This window comes from Myzus persicae, unplaced genomic scaffold, assembly GCF_001856785.1.
Source record: "Myzus persicae strain clone G006 unplaced genomic scaffold, MPER_G0061.0, whole genome shotgun sequence".
In the NCBI taxonomy this organism is placed as follows: Eukaryota; Metazoa; Arthropoda; class Insecta; order Hemiptera; family Aphididae; genus Myzus; species Myzus persicae.
In genome coordinates this window covers 693,214-717,242 of record NW_019103025.1, presented here as the reverse complement: position 1 = coordinate 717,242, position 24,029 = coordinate 693,214, and the positions used below count along the sequence as shown (strand labels likewise).

Here is a 24,029-nt window from a genome sequence, read left to right as displayed (position 1 = left end):
ATTTTATTGTTTGAGTCTTTGTAAGCTACAAACATTCGGACATTGCCTTTTGATGTACATTTGAATAACAAAAAATAATTAACTATTATTTTGTGTACCTATATACATTGGTTTACATAGTGCTTTTTATATTTTGTTGTCATGTAAAATTCGTCTAGTAAAAGTGTTTTTGAAAAATTAAATTAAATTAAAATGATTAAATGGTCAAATGGTGCTACAATAGTGTATTCCTGTTTTTGTATTTTATTTGTCTTAACGTCATCATCATAGGATGTCACGTCCAAAGTATTTCTGCTGTTATACCTACTGGCTCCTTTAATATCATAAAATATCCTTTATTATCATTCATGTCTAACTACCTACATCAAATATTATGGCTATTGTTTAAAAACTTTTATAGATTTGAAATACAATAAACGTTTAAAAAAAATATGTGTCAAGTTTTCTTTTTGTGCAACTTTTTACAACAATACCTTTCCAATAATACATCTATTTTTCCCCTTCTATGTATACAGACGGAGTTGTTGGTATTACAAAAAAATGCTTGCGTTTAATATAGACCATACAATTTAGGGCTGAGTCATTGCTGAGATCGGAATTGAAAAAAAAATCACTGAAATAATATCACAAATTCAAACATAACTATTTTAATGAAAGAAGGCAACTATATTTTTAAATTTTAACTTTACAAGAACTGTGAAAATACAATAGAAAAACTTAATTTCGTATAGATATAAAAATGTGATATAGTGTTTGGTTCAAAAAAGTTTGTTCTTAGTGTCACGGTCCAAAACTCACATTAAAAACTTTTAAGGTACAGAGAATGAAACACAAAAATACCGTTGCGGCGGTGATGAAGGTGAAACAATAGGCAGTATGATTACACCGGATATTCAGTCTCACACAATTTTTAAAAATTACTATAAACCAATTTTGCAAACACCTAATTTTAATGGATCTACATTTTTTAGTATAATGAAAATAAAACCTAATAATCTTATAGTTTACAATATATTTGACTTTAGATTTTCAGCGAATTTTTTTGTCTGTTGTCATCGTTTGGGGCTGCATAAGCAATTCATAGATGTAAAGCGTAGGACATTAAATAGGGTAGTTAACGCATTTCAACTGTTTCGTCTTTTCTTTTAGCACAATAAAATGACCCCATAATAGGAATCGACACTAGAATATAAAAAGATAACAAGTGATACTTCTGACCGGGGTTGACACATAATGCAAATTAAAAAAAGAAATATCTTAAGCGAATAGATATTTGATTTACGAGAAGTCATGTTTTTGAAATCGATATAAATTTAGAGTTGAGATTCCACCATGACTCAGTGGAATAGGTGAGGACTAAGGGGGTTCAGCCAGCTTCAAAATGTTAGGAAATTTAAAAAGGGCTTTTAGTTTTCTCTGAACCTATGATTTGAGACCATGTATTAAATTTGTAATTTGTATAGAGGTTACTGCAAAAATCTAAAACTGTTTAAATCTACTACAACAGCATACCAAACTTATCAGGGATCCAAGTTAAGTTTACATTAAACAACAAGTCATCAGCCCCCACAAAAAAAAAACATCCTGACTGGAGAAAAGCACGATACTGCTGATTGAGTGAAATCGGTAAGGACTTTCATAAAAAAAAATAAAAACTATTTTGAAAAATGATCCTTGATATAATGTCTTTAATTTATAGTTTTACATCGAGTATTATACATAATTTGTATGTATACGCCATACGGTAAGTGTAACAATGAAATTTTAGTTGATTGCAAGGTCATCTCAAACTTCCATTATAAACTTGAGTTAAATTATTAGTATATAATGGTAATTATAATCATTAATCAGTAATCAGTAATCATGGACTCGAAATTGACTAATAGTTTCGATTTAAAGATGTTTAAATGTAGTAAGAATATACAGGCGAATAAAACGATTTCATACATGCAACATGAACTATCCTTTTTAATTGATTAAGAATGTGCTCAGAAATTCATGAATTTACTTTAGAAATGTAGACATACATTTTTATTAACATAAATATTTGTTTTTGTTTTTAATCTACTCTGTAAATTGATATCATAACAAAGTCAAAAATTCTGATATTATCGATTCTACATTACTTTTGAATTTAATTTACCTATTACATATTATATTCAAATTGTATTTTTCTTATTAATAGTTATTAATTTATGACTTATATTAGAACACGCCGAAATATTTAATACACGTTTATAATTGAAGCACACAATACGCTAAGGTCATAACTCATAGATGTTATAATTATGTAATAATTTATGAAAAAAGTGGATTTAGAGGACGATTAACATACATTGAATAAAGGGGTTTGTATAATAATGAAACCCTAGAACAAAAAATATCCCACCTCATCAGTTTCATCAGCTTGGCTTTAAACCCCTTTATTATACATGTCATCAACAATAACGGATTTCCAAAATAATAATGAATGTATTTAAAGATAAATTATACACAACCACGACTTTCTTTGACATGGAACAAGCCTTCCACAAAGTTTGTCTCCTAGAACTACTATACACGAACTATACAAATTAAACCTACTAATATAATATATTTACAATAGACTTATAATTTATCGCAAGACATACCTTTCATGTACGAATAGGATCCGATATCTCTCAAATACTTTCTAATATTTTATTAAAATCAACAATCAATTAATTCGTTGGAACTATAAAGACTATTCAGTTATTTAATAGTGCGGTGTCACTCTTGACGAAAAACTTAATATTGGAAATACAAATCAATAAACATTTAGCAAAGCCTATACAATATATGGGACTTAAAATCTTGTATTCACTGGTTATAACTATTAACTGTAGCCCATAAATGTAGATTATATGTCCAGTACCCTTCTACACATCAATCATAAAACTTCTCCTAATATAAACATTCTAGAGTGGGCTGCTGCATCTCAAACAAAAATAAGTAAGCTGTAAACAATACAAAATACATTTCTTAGAAAGTTAGAAAAGCCCACTAGTTCATGCGATCGTCCATAATAAGCAACTCCAAAAAGAAAGCAATTATATACAAAAGTCAACTCTAAATAAAGATGTATAGCTCTGCATAGCAAAGTTGGAAAATAAAAACTTAAAAAAAAGCTGTCTGAGACCATTTTTACGCAAGATGGTATATAATTTAATCTTCTTCAGAATCTAACGACACAGGTATTAACTATTATCTATTTGGATATCGGAATATTAAACTGATTTTAATTTGCTACGTAAAAACACGTTTATGCTAAAATGATTAAATCAATATAAAAAAAATATTTGGAAGTAGGGATTTGCGCGAAGCACCCTGAAATATTGGGTAAATAATAAGTAAGGTTGAAGCCTGTCATGGCTAAATTCAGTTGAACAAAAACGCATTGGACGTTAAATTATCTTTTTTAATAATGTACACAACAAAATACTTTTCATTCAAACATAGGTGTATTTACTATTTATAAAGATTGATTTTCTAAGATGTCCTTGATTTTTGTTACCTTAGACAAGAACATATACATACGACTAACTGGAATCTTAATTTTCTATTTACAAGAACGAAAACTGATAATTCAATTTATTATATTGACGAACCGAAACAGGAAATATCCATTAAAGTTCCAGTTCCCTAAATATATATTGCTCAAGTTATTTGTTTAAACGAGTGATAGTTGGCAACAGTTCATTGTACTATGTTCCTACCTACTTGTAGCGAGAATGGACAAGTATTGGAAAATCAATTGATATATAGTGTTTCCTTGAACGAGTATAATATTAAAGTTAGATCTGTTTGGTATGATAGTCGTTTCAAATGAAAGCCAGTGATGCGAATCAATAACGAAAAGTAAAATTGTAGTGGGTACCTACATCACAGGGACGAAAAAAGATAATGTTTTTTTCATTTGAAATTTTAGAATTTTATCAATTTTACGATAGAATGGAATGCATGTGGTTTAAGTTACGTTATACGGTAAGACAATAATTCAAAAATGTTAATTGTAATTATGCATTAGTGAGTGTTTGTAGCTTTGTATAAACGTGTCTCACTAGTAAAACACATACAATTTAGTTTGAAGTAAGATGTTATAAACTAATATTATAATAATTTAAGGTTTATATTACAGCTACTAAGAAATAATTAATTTCCTTGTACCAAGAACGATGTTTATTCACAAAATATATATCTTTAAAGTGATACAATTTCTGTTTTATTAGAATAAACAATATATTTAAATGTGAATGCCTTATATAATATGTTAATTATACATGCGTGTATATATGTGGAAGTAATATCTGTAAAAATAAATCCCAACGTCATTTTTTGTCCATTTGGAAAATCTAAAAAATGCTTCTAATAGAAAAAAATGTTGTGACATGAATTTTATTTCAGCAGGGGTTCAAAATAAAAAAGTGCTGTCAAGTTAAGCTTATGGAAAATTTTGAAGCAAGAGACGGACACTTGATTTACATAAATTCTCTGTTGAATATTATTATTATTATCATTATTACTAATATTATTAAGTATAATTTATTAAAACACGTCTTATACGACACAGTTATTTATAATATGTACCTAGGTAGTAGGTACTGTTTTTTAATTTATGTCTTGTGAAATTTATTGATTTACATTATTATCAAGTTTTATTTTTTATGCGGATCATAAATTATGACTAATAGTTATAAAATATGTTCTCAAGTGTATAATAATTCATAATTCATATCCATTTATATTGTTACATATATGTATAAATAACATAATTGAGGTAGTTGTTACATGTTAGAATAATTAATACTATCAAAGTTATAGTTAACATGTACGTAATAAAAACTATTACCTAACACATAAAAATATATGAGTTTATCAAAGTTCTCAAAGAACAGTAAATATTTAGCAATTATTATTCAGATGATAGGTATTCTTCAGGTTATACTTAATATTCTTAATACTGATATAGCATTTTAAATGGTATGGGCGAGCTTTTTAATGATGTATTTTATTTCCGAAATCTGAAAAATACTTTCTGGATTATTAACATAAGAAGTTAGAGTCAGATAGTACTTTATTGAAAGAAGTTAGGTTAGACAAAGCTTATTAAGTAGCTAAGTACCCACACCTATCTAGAAAAACGGAATTCAAAGTTAACATAAAATTGTACCTATAATAATTATGTTAGAATTAATTTAATTTAATTCTTATATCTACTTAAATGATATTGATATTAATCTTGGTTTTAGAATGTTTTTGAAAAAAACAGCTGTACCTTTACCTATGTTATAATGGAACAGTAAACATTTCTCTAAATATTACTTTTATACTAAAGATCCCACAGGAGTATGAATGAAAATGGGTGGATTTAAAATACGCTGACCAAAATAGGGACCCTTTTATATAAATCCACAGTTTTTGGTATTTGATTCGTTTATCTCGCCGAAACTAAAGAAAATTACTTTGATCATACTATCCTCAAACATTCAAAAAAGGTTTAGTATAGAGCACCAGAGATGTCACTTTGCAATTTAGTAGGTATATATTTCGAGTCGTTGATTAGGTCACTGTTGTTAATGGATTTGTTAAATTTGAATTTAATGATAAATTGAGCAAAACTGCTGTGTCAGCATCTATTTCTAAGAGATATCTTATAATCTATTGATATAGTTTATTTTTCTTTCAGTAGTTGAACTCATAGGCCTATATATTAACTAAGTTAAAATTAACTTTGGTTAATAGGCCTATGGTAGAATATGTTAATACGAAAAACAACGCATGCAAGTAACTATTAATATACCTAGATATTACTATTATTATTATTGATCTTAACTCATGAATTAATAAATTCGTACTCTATGAATAGGATCGTGTTTATAATAGCTTAAAATAATTCTAAGTATATTGAATATTTTATTGTGTATTTGCGTATGGAAAATTATAATATACGAAATTGCGAACAGTTTCAATCACAATAAATTAATAACTAAATTTGTAAGAGGAAATATCATTATGTTTATGTTATTCGAAAATACGATTAAACAATAAACCCAAAGTCGTGCGCAGCTCGTAATAGTTGTGGGAGAGTTAGCCTAACCAATGATACTTGAAAAAAATGAATTTAGGTTATATAAAATTACTTTAATTTTTGTCACCGGTCATCGGCCACTATTTAAAGTGTAAATGCAGTCATTCAAAAGTTCAAAACAACTATATGCTTTTGCTAAGCTATAGTGGGATTAAAGGTTAAAAAATATATAACAGGGAACATCATATTAAAATAACATTATTGTAATAGATAGAGCGTTTCCCAAAGTGTGTTCCGCGGAACCTTAGGGTTCCGTGGGACAATGTCAAGGGTTCCGTTAGATTTATGAGATTATTGAGAAAATTATGTTTATTTAATGTTTGTTGTTTAAAAAATGTTTGATTGAACATTTTTTTTTAAACTAAGTTTAATAATGAAAAGTCATTAACAGTATCATTAAAATATTATTTGGACTTGAGAGTTTAAGGAATTGATTTTCCTTTTTTAATTTACAAAAATTGTGGTTGGGTTGGATTAGACATTAGGGTTCCGCGAAGCACAAACAATTTTTTAAGGGTGCCGTGGTCGTAAAAGTTTGGGAACCGCTGAATTAGACTACCTCCTTCGTTACAGGTAATATCATCTATCAATAATTTAATAATCTAATTTTTCTAGATATTAAAGTAGAAAGTTATTATTAAGGTTTTGTGGTACAAAAAAAATTCAAAAATCACAATACTTATAGGTTTCATAGTCAAATTTATAAATAGCTAAACAAAAGTCAAGAGAAGAAGAAAAAAAAGTAATTTCGAAAATTGTATCATGCCTAAAATATGCTAATATAAATATTTGGTGAAATGTAAGTAATTGCAATGGTCATGATAGTTATTTATTTTTGAATCTCAACAAAAAAAATTTTCTTTTTCATAACTTTTTTTCACGTTTTTCCCGACTTTTTTGAAAAGTATGATTTCATTTTTATTTTTCATACCCGGGATACAATTTTCTACGTGTAACCATATTGAATCATTTTTCTGTTATTAAAAGTATTTTCGTGTATAGAAAAAAACACACACTTCATTGTATAACCAGTTATTGATCAGAAGCCAGAGTGATTTAAATAACTATTGAATGAATTTACTATTATTATTACTTTTAAATTTTACTTTAAGTTTTGTCAACCTAATATTTATAGATGTACTCATATTATTATATACAATTGTATTGTATGTTTAGTATATTTTATATTCAATATCTAATTTCAAATGATAATTCGGACTTCGTATAATGCAGACATGTCAAAATTTTATCTGTTTCAGAAGAATTGTAAAACGAATACAATTTTCAAGTTTATTTTATATTATACACAGACAGTTCTTGTTTGATTATTTAATGCAAAAATGTAAAGTTTAAAAAAATGTTGTGATTACAGTTTTCAAACAAATACGTCTATCACATTACCTAGCTGTACTTTTCTAGGTTTTTTTATAATACTCAAAAAGTAATAACAAACTTATTTTTAAGTACCTATCTTACATTTTAGCATAAAAAAACATACATTTAAAAAAAAGAATAATATTGTTTAAAAACGCCGAGATGCTGGACAGTTCTTTTTAGCGAAATGTGTACATTTTTAATTGATTCACTTAAACCTTAGATAACCTTCTTCCAGTGTTCAAAGTGAATGATTAGAGAAATAAAATATACTTCATTGATCTTTTTTTTTCGTTATTTTCACCAATGAATATAATATCATGGCTGGAAGACGAAGGTGTTATTGCGATAAAATTAGTTAAAAAATTAGTGATTCATATTCTACCAAACGAATAAGTGGTACAAGAGAGTGTAGGAAAACCACCAAAAATCATTTATTACCAACCGTCCTCAGTTATTCGGAAAACTAGGTCAGGTCTTACATTATCTGCTAGGGTCAGAGATGAATTAAGATTTAAAAATAATTTGGTCTGTATCCGACCTCCGTCAAAAGCTTAATAGTGGTTAAAACTGCAGGATAAAAACACGTTTGAGTTGTTGCTTTCGTTAAAAACAGAACTGTCACACATATCAAACATGCAATTTTAAGTAAATAATATAGACAAGTAAATTATAACATTATGTAATTCAACTTGTTTAAGTAAGTAAATTGATGAAAAATTTCCTCTGATTTAGTGGATAATTGTAAAATACAACAATTTATAAAATAGTCAATATTATTAATTTATACATTTTTTGTTGCTGAATAGCGAAATGCATTTGAATCATTTGAGTAATTTGCAAAAAGTTTCTAATATAAAGTATTTTCAGAGGCACTTAAAATCAATAAAATCAAATAAAGTCAGTGGTTACAAAAAATTGTAAAATTGTGAGTGAAACGTCATTGACAAACTAATAAATATTGAAAAAAGCAAACATACTACATATTATAATGATTTATTTTTAAATAAGTGTAATTCAAATTTAAAATCATAGACTATAGTTAGTATTAATATAATATGTATATTTTTTTTTTCATTTGAATGAGTCACAACTGCAAAGATAATTGGCTGCATTTATTAAAAACAAGAAGAAAAAAAATTTACGTTTTGCATTGAATATTGCATTTATTTATTTATATTGATGAATGATGAACGAATAAAAATATTCTATCACTATGTAATACGAACGTGACAAAACTAACTACAGTATTCATTTTATGGTCTATAGGGTCTATGTAGTTTTAAACAATACTATAAAAACAAATGCAATGGTTACCTACCTAATCATAATAAATAATGTGTTTAGGTCTAGGATATTTTTTCCGCAGTGAATTTCGTCGAATTAAATGGTGAAATAATAGACCACTGGGGTATAGAGGCAAATTATTATTCCGAGTACCTAAATGCAATAAATTGGCATCACAGTAGTCAGTATAATATTATATCGAAGCTATACAATCAATACGAATCGCATAGGATATATTTTAGTGTGATAAATAATAACACTCATCATATTGTTCGCGTCAGTACAATAATAATCGTAAAAACAACTTAATTTGAATATCGTATGGTATTTCGGACTGCAAAATTGTGTCCGTTAAAATATTATCAACAGGACCCATTTAATATCATAATGCATATTTCCTCTGAATGTGTTATTTGAAATAGCTAAATAATTAACTTCATTTTATAATCATATAATAGCTTGCTAAATTATAATTGTTATTAGTTATTTCATGTTTTATAGGTGTTATTTTATCGTTATGATGTTGTGTTCAATGAATTTTGTATTATTAAATAACAACTGCCATTCAATATAAAATGCCAATAATGTATTGTTTTTAAAAATGATATTTTAATTTTTGTATGTAGATAGCCATCATAGGTAAGAACTATCTAGACGAATAACAAATAATTAATTATAATTTATGATTATAATTATTTTTACTATTATTATAATTTTTCTTTTATGATATCAATGGACAATGAGTATAGGTAATGCCGTACTGGTACTTATCCTAAATTAAAAAAAACACTTTCATCTTTTGACTTTAGATCATTGTTTCGTAATATCTTATTACACAAACGATGTCAAGTGTATTTCAACATTTGTAAATATAATTTAAAAGTTGTTGAGCTTAACGTCGAACGTAATATATAGTTGTCAGAAAGACAAAATTAATTATAGTGAATGTTTTCATCAACGTTGTTTTCGATTTGAAAGACACATTGTTTAAAAATAATTAAATTTTAGAATATATCTCAATTTGTAGAACTGTTTAACGTGTAGGTATACCAAAATATAGTTATGGTACTGAACTTTACCTACTTAAACAATTTGCATTACATTCTAACCCTATACAAAACTAAAAATTAAAATGTAACCATTTAAAAATTACTAAAATATGGACGACTGAGACAGTTGTATCTTTTAATTTTAATTTTACTTTTAAATTGTATAACTTATTAAACAAATGTTGGACTTAAAAAATAAAAAATCATATAGTCATCCAATAATGTGTGATAGCAATAACTGTAAAAATTCATTAAATACGAGATAAAAATATGAATATATTTGACTTAAGTGGAATAGATTTCAGCATATTTTTATAAGTTCATATTTATTTAGGTTTTAGCAATTTAGATACATTATACTACAGTTTTAACATAATTTTCATGTTCTAATTTTGGATCTAAACTCGATCCTGATATAGGTGATAACGTAGGTATAATGTATTGTAACTTATATGTTAATAATAAGTAGTAATATGCATTCGACTCACCGTTATTATTCGATGCGTTTTCCCTTACCTGCAACAAAATTATAAAATTATTTATATTATACAACTGTAATTTTTTTTTTTACATTTTTAATTATTTTGTCTATTGGCTAGAATTGTCAATGAGTGTGCAAGGCTCTTTTTTGTTTTATTTGCTGCAAATTTGCTACGGCACAGAGCAGTTTGTTATTACGACGAACACGTAAATAATTTATAATTAAAATTAAAATTATAATACATTATACTTGATGACGATGTTATGAGTTGGTATGTGGTCTCGTCGTCATTTGTTACTACACCGAACTCATAAATAAAATATATGATTATAACTATTATTATTTTCATGCAATTGAAAAGACATGTGTCTTTCTCAACGAGGAAAAATTTTTATTTGAGAACATTGAAATATATTATGTATACGATATGTACCTGTATACTATTATACAGCCTTCGTAATCCAAGTAAATAATTTTAAACACGCTTGCCTCATCTCATTAATACAATGAAATATTTTAATTCAATTTTATAACCCGTCATATTAATATAATTACATTGGTTTTCAATTGTTAGTAAAATATAATAATATTATGTTGCTATTAGTTCTCAAAAGTTAATTCACAAATCATAATATTATACTGTCAAATAAATGCATATTTCGTGAACTATACTACATTTTATGATATTCATCATCCTCGACCTCTGTAAGAAATGTCTCCGAACATAAGCAAATATTTTATGTCAGTGGTTACATACGACGACGTTGATGAAACATAACTCGTTGTAGGTTGTACATTTATTATTTACCTGTCTTAGGTGTATTCACAAATTTACCACACACGGAAAATATTGCCAAAAACCACTTAATAAACACATACCTAGTAAAATTATATGTCATGTTTTATTTTATTTTTTTCATTTAATCTCCTGCTTGTATTATAGGGCAGTAATAATATTCCACTGCAGCGAGAAGCGTGTCATATATACAGACAGCTATGTCAAGCTAGTGATACTAAAAAATTCCATCTGCAGGATTATTAATTTAGCTGTATATGAAATATTTTAATCTCGAATTCCAAAATTATTTTCATCACTATGCGGTTTAATAATGATGTTCACGAATCTTTATAGTAATTACTAACGGTTGGAATATCCCTATTCAGTTCACTTTAACTGATAAATTAATATGATACGTTTTATTATCATTGTATGAAGGTGGACGAATTGGCGCAATATTTTGGTACAAGTAAAGACACCTGCTGCAGTCACGTTGAATAATGATATAATAATTTAATATTTAACATTACCACCTTAAATCTAGATAATTAGATGTAATATCACTACAAAACTAATTCGTTGGTATTACACTACCATATAACGAGAAATGTCCATATTCGACAGAGAAAAAAAACTTTTTTAAAATTCAAAGTAAAATGTGTGTGGAGATTGCAGGATTTCATATCGTATAATGTGTATAGGTAGTTATTTAAACACTAAAGGATGCATTTAAAAAATGTTCTTCAATAATGAGATTCATAATGTGAATCGTTCATATTTGTAGCTTGTGGTAATCACATATTATGAGGGTTGAGATAGGTAGGTTCATTAAGGGATGTATTAAAATTTGAAGTGCCTCCTGGATTATTGATTACCTAGCAGGTAACCATTACCAAGTGTAAAGTTTAATGATTCATGTATCAATATATTATACGTAACCACGTAGGTAGGTAGGTACATTTTCATTAAACAATAATAATTATTATTTATTATCATGTAATATATTTTATTTTCCTATATTCTTATGATCAAATCGTAAATTATGATTATGTTAGTGATTTCAGCCCTAAAATTTTGGGTTCGCCCACTAAAAATACACAAGTTACGCAACAATGAAAATACATTTTACAAATTGCCGTTTTCTGATAACTACATTTTTTCATAAATACTAAAAATATAATTCATGTGTTGATAATTGTTTGTTTAATTTTTAAATTATTTATTAGATGAGACGATATGATATGAATTGTTTTAGCACTAAATAATTTCAGTATGGGTACACGTGGAACGACGAATGGCCATATCTGATGTTATACACGTATGTCCGATGCGTAGTCGATAATAATATAATAATTCGATAAAAATCCATAGCAATTTTAACATCATAATTAATTACGACGATGGGGCAGTAGTATATTTCATGGAATTCAAATATTAGTTATAGGTTTTTGACCATATATAATGCAACAGAAACGATGTATACCGATTGACCACGTACAATAAAATAATATGACCTTTATAGTTTTTTTATAATATATTTGTGAAATATTTATTGGGGGGGGGGGGGGTAGGGTATTACAGACAGCACTTATAATAACAGACTGTACAAATATTCAATTTGTATATACTATATTCCGTTTTAAATTAAAAAAACAAACGTTAGTATAAATTCGAAGCTTAAATAGTTTAAATTATTTCAACAAAACTTATTTTTTACATGTCCCCATAACCTGATAACCCTTCTCATTGTTCACGAAATTCTCTGATATCAGTGAACATCGTGTAAGACTTTTGTTATAATAAACATAAACTAAAATTAACATATTTCTGATGAAATCTAAATTATGTGGAATCTAAACTTAATATTTTATAAATAACTGCAATGTTTAGTAAAGTGTTCAAATGTATTTCAATTGTAACACATCTAAATATGACATTCATGAGTCACACACACGAGTCTATTGACGTGAGATATACCTGGTCCTATCACATTACGTACAATATCGGTTTTACAATAACAATTTTGCAATAAACTGGGTTAAAATAAAATAATATTACTTGTGAGTGCATTGTAGTTTTTGTTTATAACGTTTTATTATATTATAAAAAATAATCATATCGTATTTTGAATAATACCAATCAATCTAGTGAAACAAAAATAATATGCTTTCACGTTACTATAGTTATATAATTTTTTGTGGTATATTGTTGAGTTATATAATAATCAATAAAGCAGACTTTAATTGCATTACAAATATGTATAATCAATTATACTTGTTGTATTTAATCATGTTGACTTATCTTTTAAAGATCCTACCAACTAGACACGAAATGAGATTTATAAATAGATGAATTATACTTATATAATATACTAGTTGATTTGAAAAATGTAACAATTCCTCTTCAAAAAAAAATAGATTCGACAGAAAAAAAATATATAAGCTTAATATAAACAATAATTGTTTGGCACAAAAACAAAAAAAAAACCATAGCACGCTAGTTGATATTTCTTATCTACAAGGAAAATTCACGAATCATAAATATGTTTTTGTTAATAAGTATCTAACCGTGACAACAAAAACTTCACGAAAAATCGGCCGAAACAAAAAAAAGATGTATCCAGCCGAGTAAAATAAATAAATCATGAAAAGGTTTTCAACATTTTATAAATTACGACTTAAATAGTTACGAATATGAGTATTATAATATTTGATTGAATATCACATAAGTTTATTAATTATAACAATCCTCCTTCATTTATTCTCAATTGCTCCTATTACTTCGAAAGTCTAATCATTTTAATCAGATTGTCTTAATAGAGATGACTGCGTTTTCGAGACGACTTTATATATGGTAGGTTTTAGAACTTAATTCTAAACCTATAACGGGCACATAAATATATCAATTAGATAGCATGATAATGAAAAGTGATGGGTAAGTAATAATTAGTATTTATTGTTTTCAACTATAGTTAAAACACCATTCAGTATGATATACTGGAACTGTTATTGGTAATTGGATTAAGTTTTTGTACGTCCATTGTAAATTATCAGTGTGCAAGTTCAGATGACAAAAGCACACGGCGAAACACGAACAAAAATAATATAGGCAGGACGCAGGTACATTTTAAATAGTTAAATTTTTAATATTTGAAACTCACGATATAATCATTATTATATGACCCATAAATTTAAAACAATCGTTTGACGGCAATTATTAGGAAATTAATTTGCTTGTTTTTTATTTTATTTTATCTAGAACTTAACAACTTTTAGTTATAAGAAAAACATAGATTAAAAACTTATACTTTCTACCCTTTTTTCGTTGTTGTTGTTGAGGGTTGGAACTAAAATATGAGCTCAGAGTCGCTTACTATGTTTATAGTAATGCATGCATATAATATTTTGTTTTCGCATTTATTAATATAATAGTCTAATACTTCATATCAATGTGACTTATATTCACAGAGTAAACTTTAGTGGCACTTTGAGTTACACAGTCTGTCTGCTATGTGGAATGTATAGTTGTTTGTTTTACATTTTATTTTGTAATACCGTTTTTCAAAACTTGGAAAACTAGTCATGCTGTTTGTTTCTCCGGCAACTTTCCATGGATCTATTTTATTTTTAAGTCGACTTGTATAATAGGTTGTAAATCGAGAAGTTTATTTATATACACAAATTTATTTCCTTTCAATTTTTGCCATGAAATATATGACTTTTATTCAAAATACTGCTCCTACGTATTTTGTGATCTATAGATTTAATATTATTTTTTTTAGAAACACCTTGGTAGTAGGTGTTACTTATGTAAATAAGTATATTTTATTTCAGATATAGAATATTATAATATGGTCGATTGTTTGCAAATTAATATTTTACAATTTTCAGTTTTTTGTATAATATCAACAATAAACAATAAACATAAATTGTATTTATTTGTCAAGATATTAAAAAATATATTTGTTTTAAACAATGATCAGTGATTATTATTATTACTTTATAGGTACGTTACTATAGATCAGTGGCCAGCGGAATTCAGTTTTTTTTTATTAACTGTTATAAATTGCAACGTCTTAAAGTTATACAATTAATCAATTGGAGTTGCCCACTGACGAGAGAGGGTTTGTATTATATAATGAGTTAAATTAATTTAAACAGACGGATGATTCTTTAAGCGATTATAGGTAATTGTATTATTATAATTAAACACTTTGATTATTTTTAGTTCATCAGAAAATACTATGCAGGAATAAATAATATTGTACATGGTTTAAAAAAAATATAAAAGTATGGGTAATCATTAGTTGTTAATTACATTTGAAAAACGTATTTCATTATGAATTACAAATTATACTTGAACAATTCATAATATGCAGTGATTGTATTTCTACCCACGCCTGCTTGCAGTGATATATTATATATTTTTATTTGGTTTTAATTGTTAAATACGAATTGTTATAGCAGGTACAATTAATTTTGGATTAGATTTGATATGGTATCTAAAATGTAAATATATGACACCTCTTCTACTTTTTAAGCAAGCTTCACACTCTATTAAACATTGATTTGAATAAGGTCAGACGTCAGTGACTAGCTTTTTATTGAATTTATCTGAGAACTCGACGGGCTTAGTAGCGCCATAAGGTGGAGATTAAACCCCACCTAAAAAATTCTCAATTCACAATTTTTACTTACACTTAACTTTTTGTAAAATAATTGGCATAAGGCTCATATTATATATGTATAAGTGTATTATTGAAATACCATACTGCCAGTTAATAACCCATGGTCTTGTAGATAACTAATTACTCATATTCATATGATTCCTCAACTAAACTTGATGTAGCATGGCGCGTTTTTATATTATCAAGATGTGTACTAACGATCGTCGGCTAAAATAAATATGGCCAATGTGGGGGCAGGGAGCTAAAGCCCCCGTTAGTCTACTCCTGAGTACGCCTTTGGATGGGCTTAGCGATATTTTGGCCGAATTTCTGCAAATATTTTTAGCTGTAATACAATTGCTGTGTTCTGTGAAATGTCGATTACAATTGCATTATACAGTTTTTTTAGAAAATATAAATTACGTTAAATGTAGCTAAAAATATAGTCGATATAGAAATGAGGTAAAAATCCATTGTGTGTTTAGAATTTGAATTACAAATGTGATTGGAAATTGACTATCTGATGTAAAATTCCATTCTGCACATTACGTAGGTATGTGAGATCTGAATCGTTTTTGAATTACAATGTTTATGACTATAAGCGCACAAATATTTCTTATAAGCGTTATTCGACACTCAAACCGAAAAATATTTTCATTTCATGAGTATAGCAGTATATTGATATGTTATCATTTAATTTACCTATCAGCTTTTGTGATTGAATTTACTTACACGATCTAAATGTTATTTATTTTGGTCACGTCTGTTTGAATTATTTGGTATTGTATTGAAGAACATTTTTAAAGAAAAACAATTGTAAATAATTTAAATATGTGGAATTCACTTTTGGAATCCAAATTACATATTTTAAGTATATATAGGTATAATTCAGGACATTGCTGTGATATTTTAAGTTGAACAACAAGCATTGTTCCCCGGTTCAGTGGTTTACTAACTATTTACTATACCCATCGCGAATGTACATTTTCTAATTTACTTTACGAATTATCTTTATGAAATTCCATTAATGATAACTGTACGTTAAGTTGTAGGTATACACGTTCTCGTGTGTATGCTTTTAGAATAGTTAGTTCAAAGTGAATTTCTATATTTGTCTCTTAAATTCACGTGCAAATACTTTAGGTATCCAAGTAAAACTGCGTGGCATGCCATAATTTCCACTTTCTCCTAAAGGGGTTAAAATATTATCTTCTTACTTTGTAACTTTGGGATAAAAGTTTCTGTTTAATTGCCCTTAAATGTCTAACGATAACGAAAATTAATCATCAGTGTAATATTAAATTCACACTGCGCGTGACAAAAATGTATTCGAATAAAGTTTAAACTTAATCATACGACGAATTAATAATAAAATATTATTTTAATGATATTACTGTGGATTTATATTTGTTGTAAACAATCTACAAGCTGTAAATATTATAAAATATTCTGATAACAAATTTAAGAGGACATATAATATTACAAATGATTTGGCGTGTGAAAGAATGACAGAATTGAGAAGAGGAAAATGTGCTTTAAATGTACCTATACAAAATTTTGAAACATTTTAAAATAAATTTTAAAATACTGTAATTATTATAGTAATAAGGTACTTTAATATTATCTATTTGCAGATAAGTATTTCGTCTCGGACATTTCTCAAATTAATCGATGAAGAATTAGATTATAATATTTTGTATAAAATATTTTTAAATCACAATAATTAATATTTAGGCACAAAAACTGATAATAGTGCCCAGGTTAGTGTGTTGGGCAAAAATATTTAGTCAGTCGATTATCTCGGCTTTTAGTCAATATTTTGACTTGATTTTATTTATAATATAAATGTACATAAATGATAAATCATATTAATTAGCTCTATTCCCGGAAATTAAATTCGTTTCCTGAGTGTTTAACGAGTTAAAAAACAAAAATAATTTTTGAATAGCTTACAGTATAACTATCAACCCGATGGTAAGTATGCAACCAAATCAACATTTATTTTAGATACTTACCGATAATACGTTTGAACTAGTTTTCTTCCCTTTAAAATCGATATAATTCAATTAAAACGTTGAATATACATTCATATAAATTTGTATATTTTAGTATTTATTAATAACATATCATTAAACAACGTAGATATTATGTATGAACACGTCATATTTACCGTAGCAAAGTATGTATTTTGAAAAAAGTTTTTTATTAAATATTTCAACCACATTCTTTTTTTTTTTACCGTAAAAAAATCAATTGAAAAATGTTTCGATGATAATCCTACTACCAATAATGCATAAAACTATACTTGAAAAAAAAGTAAATTAATTGCAACCAATGTAAAATAATTAGGTAATTTGTTTTTGTATTTTAGATCAATTGATAAAACACAAAATTACGATATCATATTTATAAACGATAATTATGAAATGAATTGCTATAATTATATAATATCTTTAAATTTATATGCCATAAGTAGTAATAATTGAATCTAAATAGAATTTATTTCTTTGGCATTAGTGAAATTACTTATTTAATAACGTAGTTGATAAATGTAACTATAATTGTAATTAAATTATCAAATGAAAATGTACAGTTTTTCAGTTTGCCAGTTTGGTTTTGTCGTTGCCTGCGTAAAGTCAAATGCAAAATATAGTTGTTAAGATTGTTGCATTTTCATTAAAATCTTCTCATTTGTTTAGAAATGTAGCAATTATTTTAATTTGTAGCAATTTTTATTTAGAATTATTATCACTTATACTTACTTATTAAAATTTTAATTAATCAATTGAATAATTTTTCTTGGTAAAATGTACCTATAATTAATCTTCAGATTCTTTCTTTAGATTATTCAAATTAAAAATTTTTTTCAAAATTTAAGATGCATAGGCAGCGAGACAGGTAATTAATCGTCAAATTTTAAACACACCTGTTCATAAATATACACTCATTTTCTATAAAAGACTATTTTTTATCATCGTTTATAAAATACAGAATTATCAAGCAAAGTTTATTGCAATATATACAGATAAATAAGAACAATTTTGTAATATTATTCAAAACTATGCAAATACTTACTATATGTAACAAACTAAGTAATTAAACATCTTGATTTAAGTTGAAAACAAAACTTATGCATTATAGTGAAAGTAAAAGATTCAATGTACTCGTCTTGTAATATGTTCAACTTTCGTGAGATATTCTACTTTTTATAAAAAATTGATTAACCATCATTATTTACTATTGCATCAGCTTTGGTACCTACTGTTTGTTCATACATGAATTATTGTGTATTTGCCAAATTTAATACTTTGAGTTCGAAGTGACCGCCGCGCGCCGTCAGTCACACGATATGACTGGTAAATAAACATACAGTAAAATAGGTAGTACGATAGGTACATATTCCTACATATACGGTTAATGTGTACGTATGATAAAAGGAAAAAAAATAATAAGTAAATGTGATACATGAACAACATGTTAAAAAATAAATAAACGTTTGAATAATAATCCTCCACTGAAGTCCATTCATCGTAGACTTTAATATTCCTATATTATATTATCTGATCAAATTTAGTAGCCGGGAAATGAGAATATTGTAGATAATAATATGATTATAAAATATTTATAAATAATGTATCTGGTACATGTGGTGAACGGACATCAATTTATTCTATAAGTACGGATAGACAATTGGATAATAACTAATAAGCTCTGACTTTGATTTCACTACACTCGATCAAATAAAAAAAGAAGTAACCGTGTTAAACCAGTACAATTTTAAATTACTTTTATTAATACAAAGTGATGGTTACGTTTTTCAATTGCCAATTGGTTCTATTATGTGGGTATGCCTACTCGTGTGGATGATTACAATAAGTAAGTTTGACATTATATAGCATTACACTCAAAATATTGTATATTGTTCATATAATAATATGTATATATTAGAATAGGTATTGTAGGTGTTATAAGATTGGTCCGTGTTTGGTTGCCTTGTCGCCTGTCCTTTAGAGGTTCCAATTTTTAATAAGGTTTTGCTAAAAGAGTTAATTATTGTTTATCATATAATATATAAATTGATAGAGCTATAATATGATACATCTGTTATAATACAGACACCTTAATAAAATAAAATCAAGTAAAAAAAATTGATTAAGGGCCGAGATGTTAAGATTGACTCGGTGTTTCTGCTTAACAAGTTCGTATTTAATACAAATATGTCTAAATGTTCTAACTTAGAGAAATAATTTACACGTGGAACAATAACGATGACGTCCATCGGTAAATGGTATATTTTACCGGTTTGGCCCGACAAAATGGAATCGACATTTATTATTACTTTTTTTATACCGACAGGTTGATAAATCTTATATCGTAATTAGTTGTTAGTTTATATTGGCTTATCGCTGTTGATGCTACGTTGTTGCAACCGCCATTGGCGATCGTATCAACTGCATGGCGTTTTCCGAACCTTCATCAATTTTCCGCAAACTTCAATATCGGCCATCGGCTTCACCACGCCATTATCATTTATCCCCTCTACCACTATTTGACACAGCACCGCCCACCTTTTGAAAACGACTTTCAAACTCGCAGATTGACTTTTAGGAATCCTTCACTCTCGGACACCTATAATTAGGTAACTCGCATACACCTATAATGTTTTGAAATGGCGGTTTTTGTTTTTCAATTAATCGGAAGAACTGTATAATTGTTTGGAAAACAGCGTGATGATGACGATATAGAGCAGTGGTTCCCAACCTTTTTGGTACTATGGACCACTATGAGAACTTTGGATACGTCACGGACCACCTCAATTGTATACCTTATTTTTCTTACAAATAAGAATCAATTTTTTTTCACATATTTTAGAATTTTGATTATTATTACATGAATATGAGGCTTTTAATAACATGGATTTCACTATGTAATATAAATTTATAAAGAAACGACGTACTATACACGATTGTCAGTAATTAGTGTTATGCCTCAAAGGAAAATGAAATTATTAAAATATTTTTACATTTTGTAAGTATGGCTCGCGGATCTCCTGACAATGTCTCGCGGACCACTAGTGGTCCACGGACCATAGGTTGGGAACCTATGATATAGAGGAAACTCACACCACACTTTGATAACGAAAGGAGAGACTCCTGACAAGCGTGTGCAACATCGTAGCAATAAGGGTGATTTGGGTGTTGTATCATTACCACCACATATAAATTTTTTTTTGTCACCACGGATCTCTTGGTTGTATTTGTACGTATATACCCACCTACCATTACCTGTACATGCTATATAAATATACATATTAAATTACAATATACAAAACGTAAAATATTATTATAACGTGTACTTTTCCGATCTTGGCAAAATGAGAATAATAACAAAATAATGATAATGTTATCTGGCCGCAGTGCAACAATTTAAGTAACACATTGTGTATTATAAAACATAATTATCTTGTGCCAATGTGCTACTTAAATTCGTTGTTTTATACTTAAATACGGAGGGGTTTTTGGGATTGGTCGAGTGATCTCAACCTTATAAGATAAGTTCCAAACCACAGAAAAATGTTTCACATTTGTTGTGTTACTACCAACGAATATCCATTATTATTTTTACTAAAGCATGCAGTGCATTACACATGTACGATTTGTAGTTCATAAGCTTTGTTAGATGTTGGTCTATGTTTGGTGTCAATAGTTTTCCTGTGCTCTAAGTCGTCTTAAAATTTCAGAAATATGATTTTTTATCGACTATAGAAATCTTGGGTTTATTCTCCCAGACTGCAGGTTGTCTCGGTCTTGCAGCAAAACTTGTTGTCTTACCTTCTTTACAAAATTCATAAAAAATTAAATACCTATTTAGTGCTAGAATTTTTTTTATGATCTATAAGATGTGATTTTACTTTCATATTTTAGAATATTTAATTGCAATTTGTTGATACTTTGCATTAAATTATATCACAATATATTATATTATGGTGCGTTAATAACATCCAACTCTATACTACGACACATTTAGCCTATAAGTTACCGTATAAAGGTAAATAGAACATTGAAATATCACTCGAACGACGCACAAAATAAAAACATTTTACCAATTGATTCCTACTTCTCGTTATTAGTGTTATATTCGAAGTAACGATTATTGAAGATTTTGATAGAATTATAAGTGTTTAATTACTATGTCATTGTACTCGAAACTTAACGTCCATTTCGGAAAACTAAAATAATATTATAATATTTTCCAATTTTTTCTAATCTTATTTTCAACGATTCGCCATTTCCTCGAAAACTGATGAAACGTTTAAGTACTTTTTTTTTTTACTATTTTTGTTATAAATAAATAAACTCAACTTAAGTCAAATGTGTTTTCTTGGGGTCTTGCAGTGTATTGTTTTGGTCTCAAAGTCTTGTATAGTCAATCTTAATGTTGGTCATACTAGTACCAGTACCGTTTTGGTCTTTCACTTGCTGCAAGGCCAAGACATGGCTGAAATACCAATATTAATAACAACTGTTCTTATTAGTTGTAGAATATATTTAGTTATTACAAATGTAATTTGTTTATTTTGTTTATAAACAATAAACGCCCCAGTGGGCACAGAGTACAAATTAAAATTAAATATAATTAGTTATTAATATTTAATACATGTTATACATTATTAAATTAGTTAACGTGGTTTCAAATGTAATAATTTGTGTGGAATTCAAAAATATCAGGTTTTTACTTAATACTTATCTTTTTATACATCTTGTGCTTGTCGGTGTTTGAATTACTACTTATAATTCAAGTTGAATTTAGTTCTGATTACGCAAAATAAATAAATGTTAGTATTAGTTCGTTATGAGAAACCTTATTTTAATTTTTCAATCCTTAGGTATTCAAACGTAGAATCGTACTAATTAATAACTATAAAGTAGTTTACAAATTAATGTTCGTACTTCGTGATCTGTTTTAAGTACTTACCTATATAATATTACGTTAATAACTATTGTATTTTAAATACACGAAAATGAAAATAAATGTTATTAAAATACATTTACTTATTTATAAATAAATTGAAGTTAGTACAGTGAAGTATAATAATAAATTATTAATTTGATGTTTAAGGCAATTGAATCTATTGATCCAAATATTAAACGGTAATTGGTCACTGATGATTATTTATTAGCTTTTGCGTCATGTTAAAAATAGATTAGCATGTATTTGATGAGGACTGGTTTCCAAAAATTAACATAACTTACCTTTGATTTAGGTCAATTTATACAAATATAACAAAGACCCATAATGTAAATTTTAATTTGAATCACATAATTAGTATCATAATATCTCTGTTCAATCAAAACGAGAATGTATTTCAAACCGAAATGCTTGTTTTTATGAGTGGATGCCTACAATTATTCGTTTTCTATCTGATACTTTATTTTTATCAAAGCTAGACTTAGATTTCAATTTGTATTGTCTAGTATAATTAGTTATATACATGGTTATATTGATCTAAGATGTATACATAACTTAAGTGGTTAGTTGATTATAATTCCCGAATCGCTATACTATTTTTTCTCCTAAAACTGAATTGATTTTCTATTTGCATTAGATTTTTTTTCCTTACGAGAATGACGAGAGTTGAGCTCTTGAAAAGAACTCTAACGAGTGGACAAATTATGAATTCAACGTTTCAACAAGATATTTTCTTAGCATTTGTGGCATTCAGATGCATACATTTATGCTGTGAAACAGGATATTAAGTCACTTGACGTCAATATAACAACTCGAATTGCCTAGAGGGTACCTGTAACGTTATACCTATTCGTATAAGATAAGAAATGAGAACTTCATGAAGCATTTCAAACAATTTGCTCTAAATTGCTTTTGGTATCTTATATTTTTATGAAATACGGAACATCTATAGACGAACAAAAAAATAAACAACCTATGCATGTTATATATTATTTTGTATTGTAAAACTTTATTAATACAAAAAAAAAAAAAAAATATTAAGAAGAAATACGGATACAAAAACAGAGATATATATTCGAAAGGGTTTTTTTATTATGGTATGTTTCGGCTACTATGATACCTGGGTTGGCAATCGTTTAAATGTTTGATTGGGTTTATAGATAATATTTTCGTTGAGTAACATTTATTTGAAAATGTTTTTTTGCTTTTATATAGGTTAAGTGTATTCCACATCCCAAGAGACAGGACTCCTTAACTTGAATTAGTTTAATTTTAATATTATAAATAAAAATATAACCATTATAGTTATGAAGCATTTA

At 27.3% G+C, this 24,029-nt stretch overlaps 1 protein-coding gene across 3 annotated transcripts in view; it reads right to left on the bottom strand.

Moving 5' to 3' along the window:
• Positions 1–24,029, bottom strand: part of LOC111033576 — a 165,613-nt gene that overhangs the window by 30,421 nt on the left and 111,163 nt on the right. For all 3 annotated transcript variants that reach the window (XM_022314373.1, XM_022314372.1, XM_022314371.1), the window contains one exon: positions 10,305–10,332. In XM_022314373.1, the coding sequence (XP_022170065.1) occupies positions 10,305–10,332 (28 nt within the window). The remainder of the gene's footprint in view (positions 1–10,304; positions 10,333–24,029) is intronic.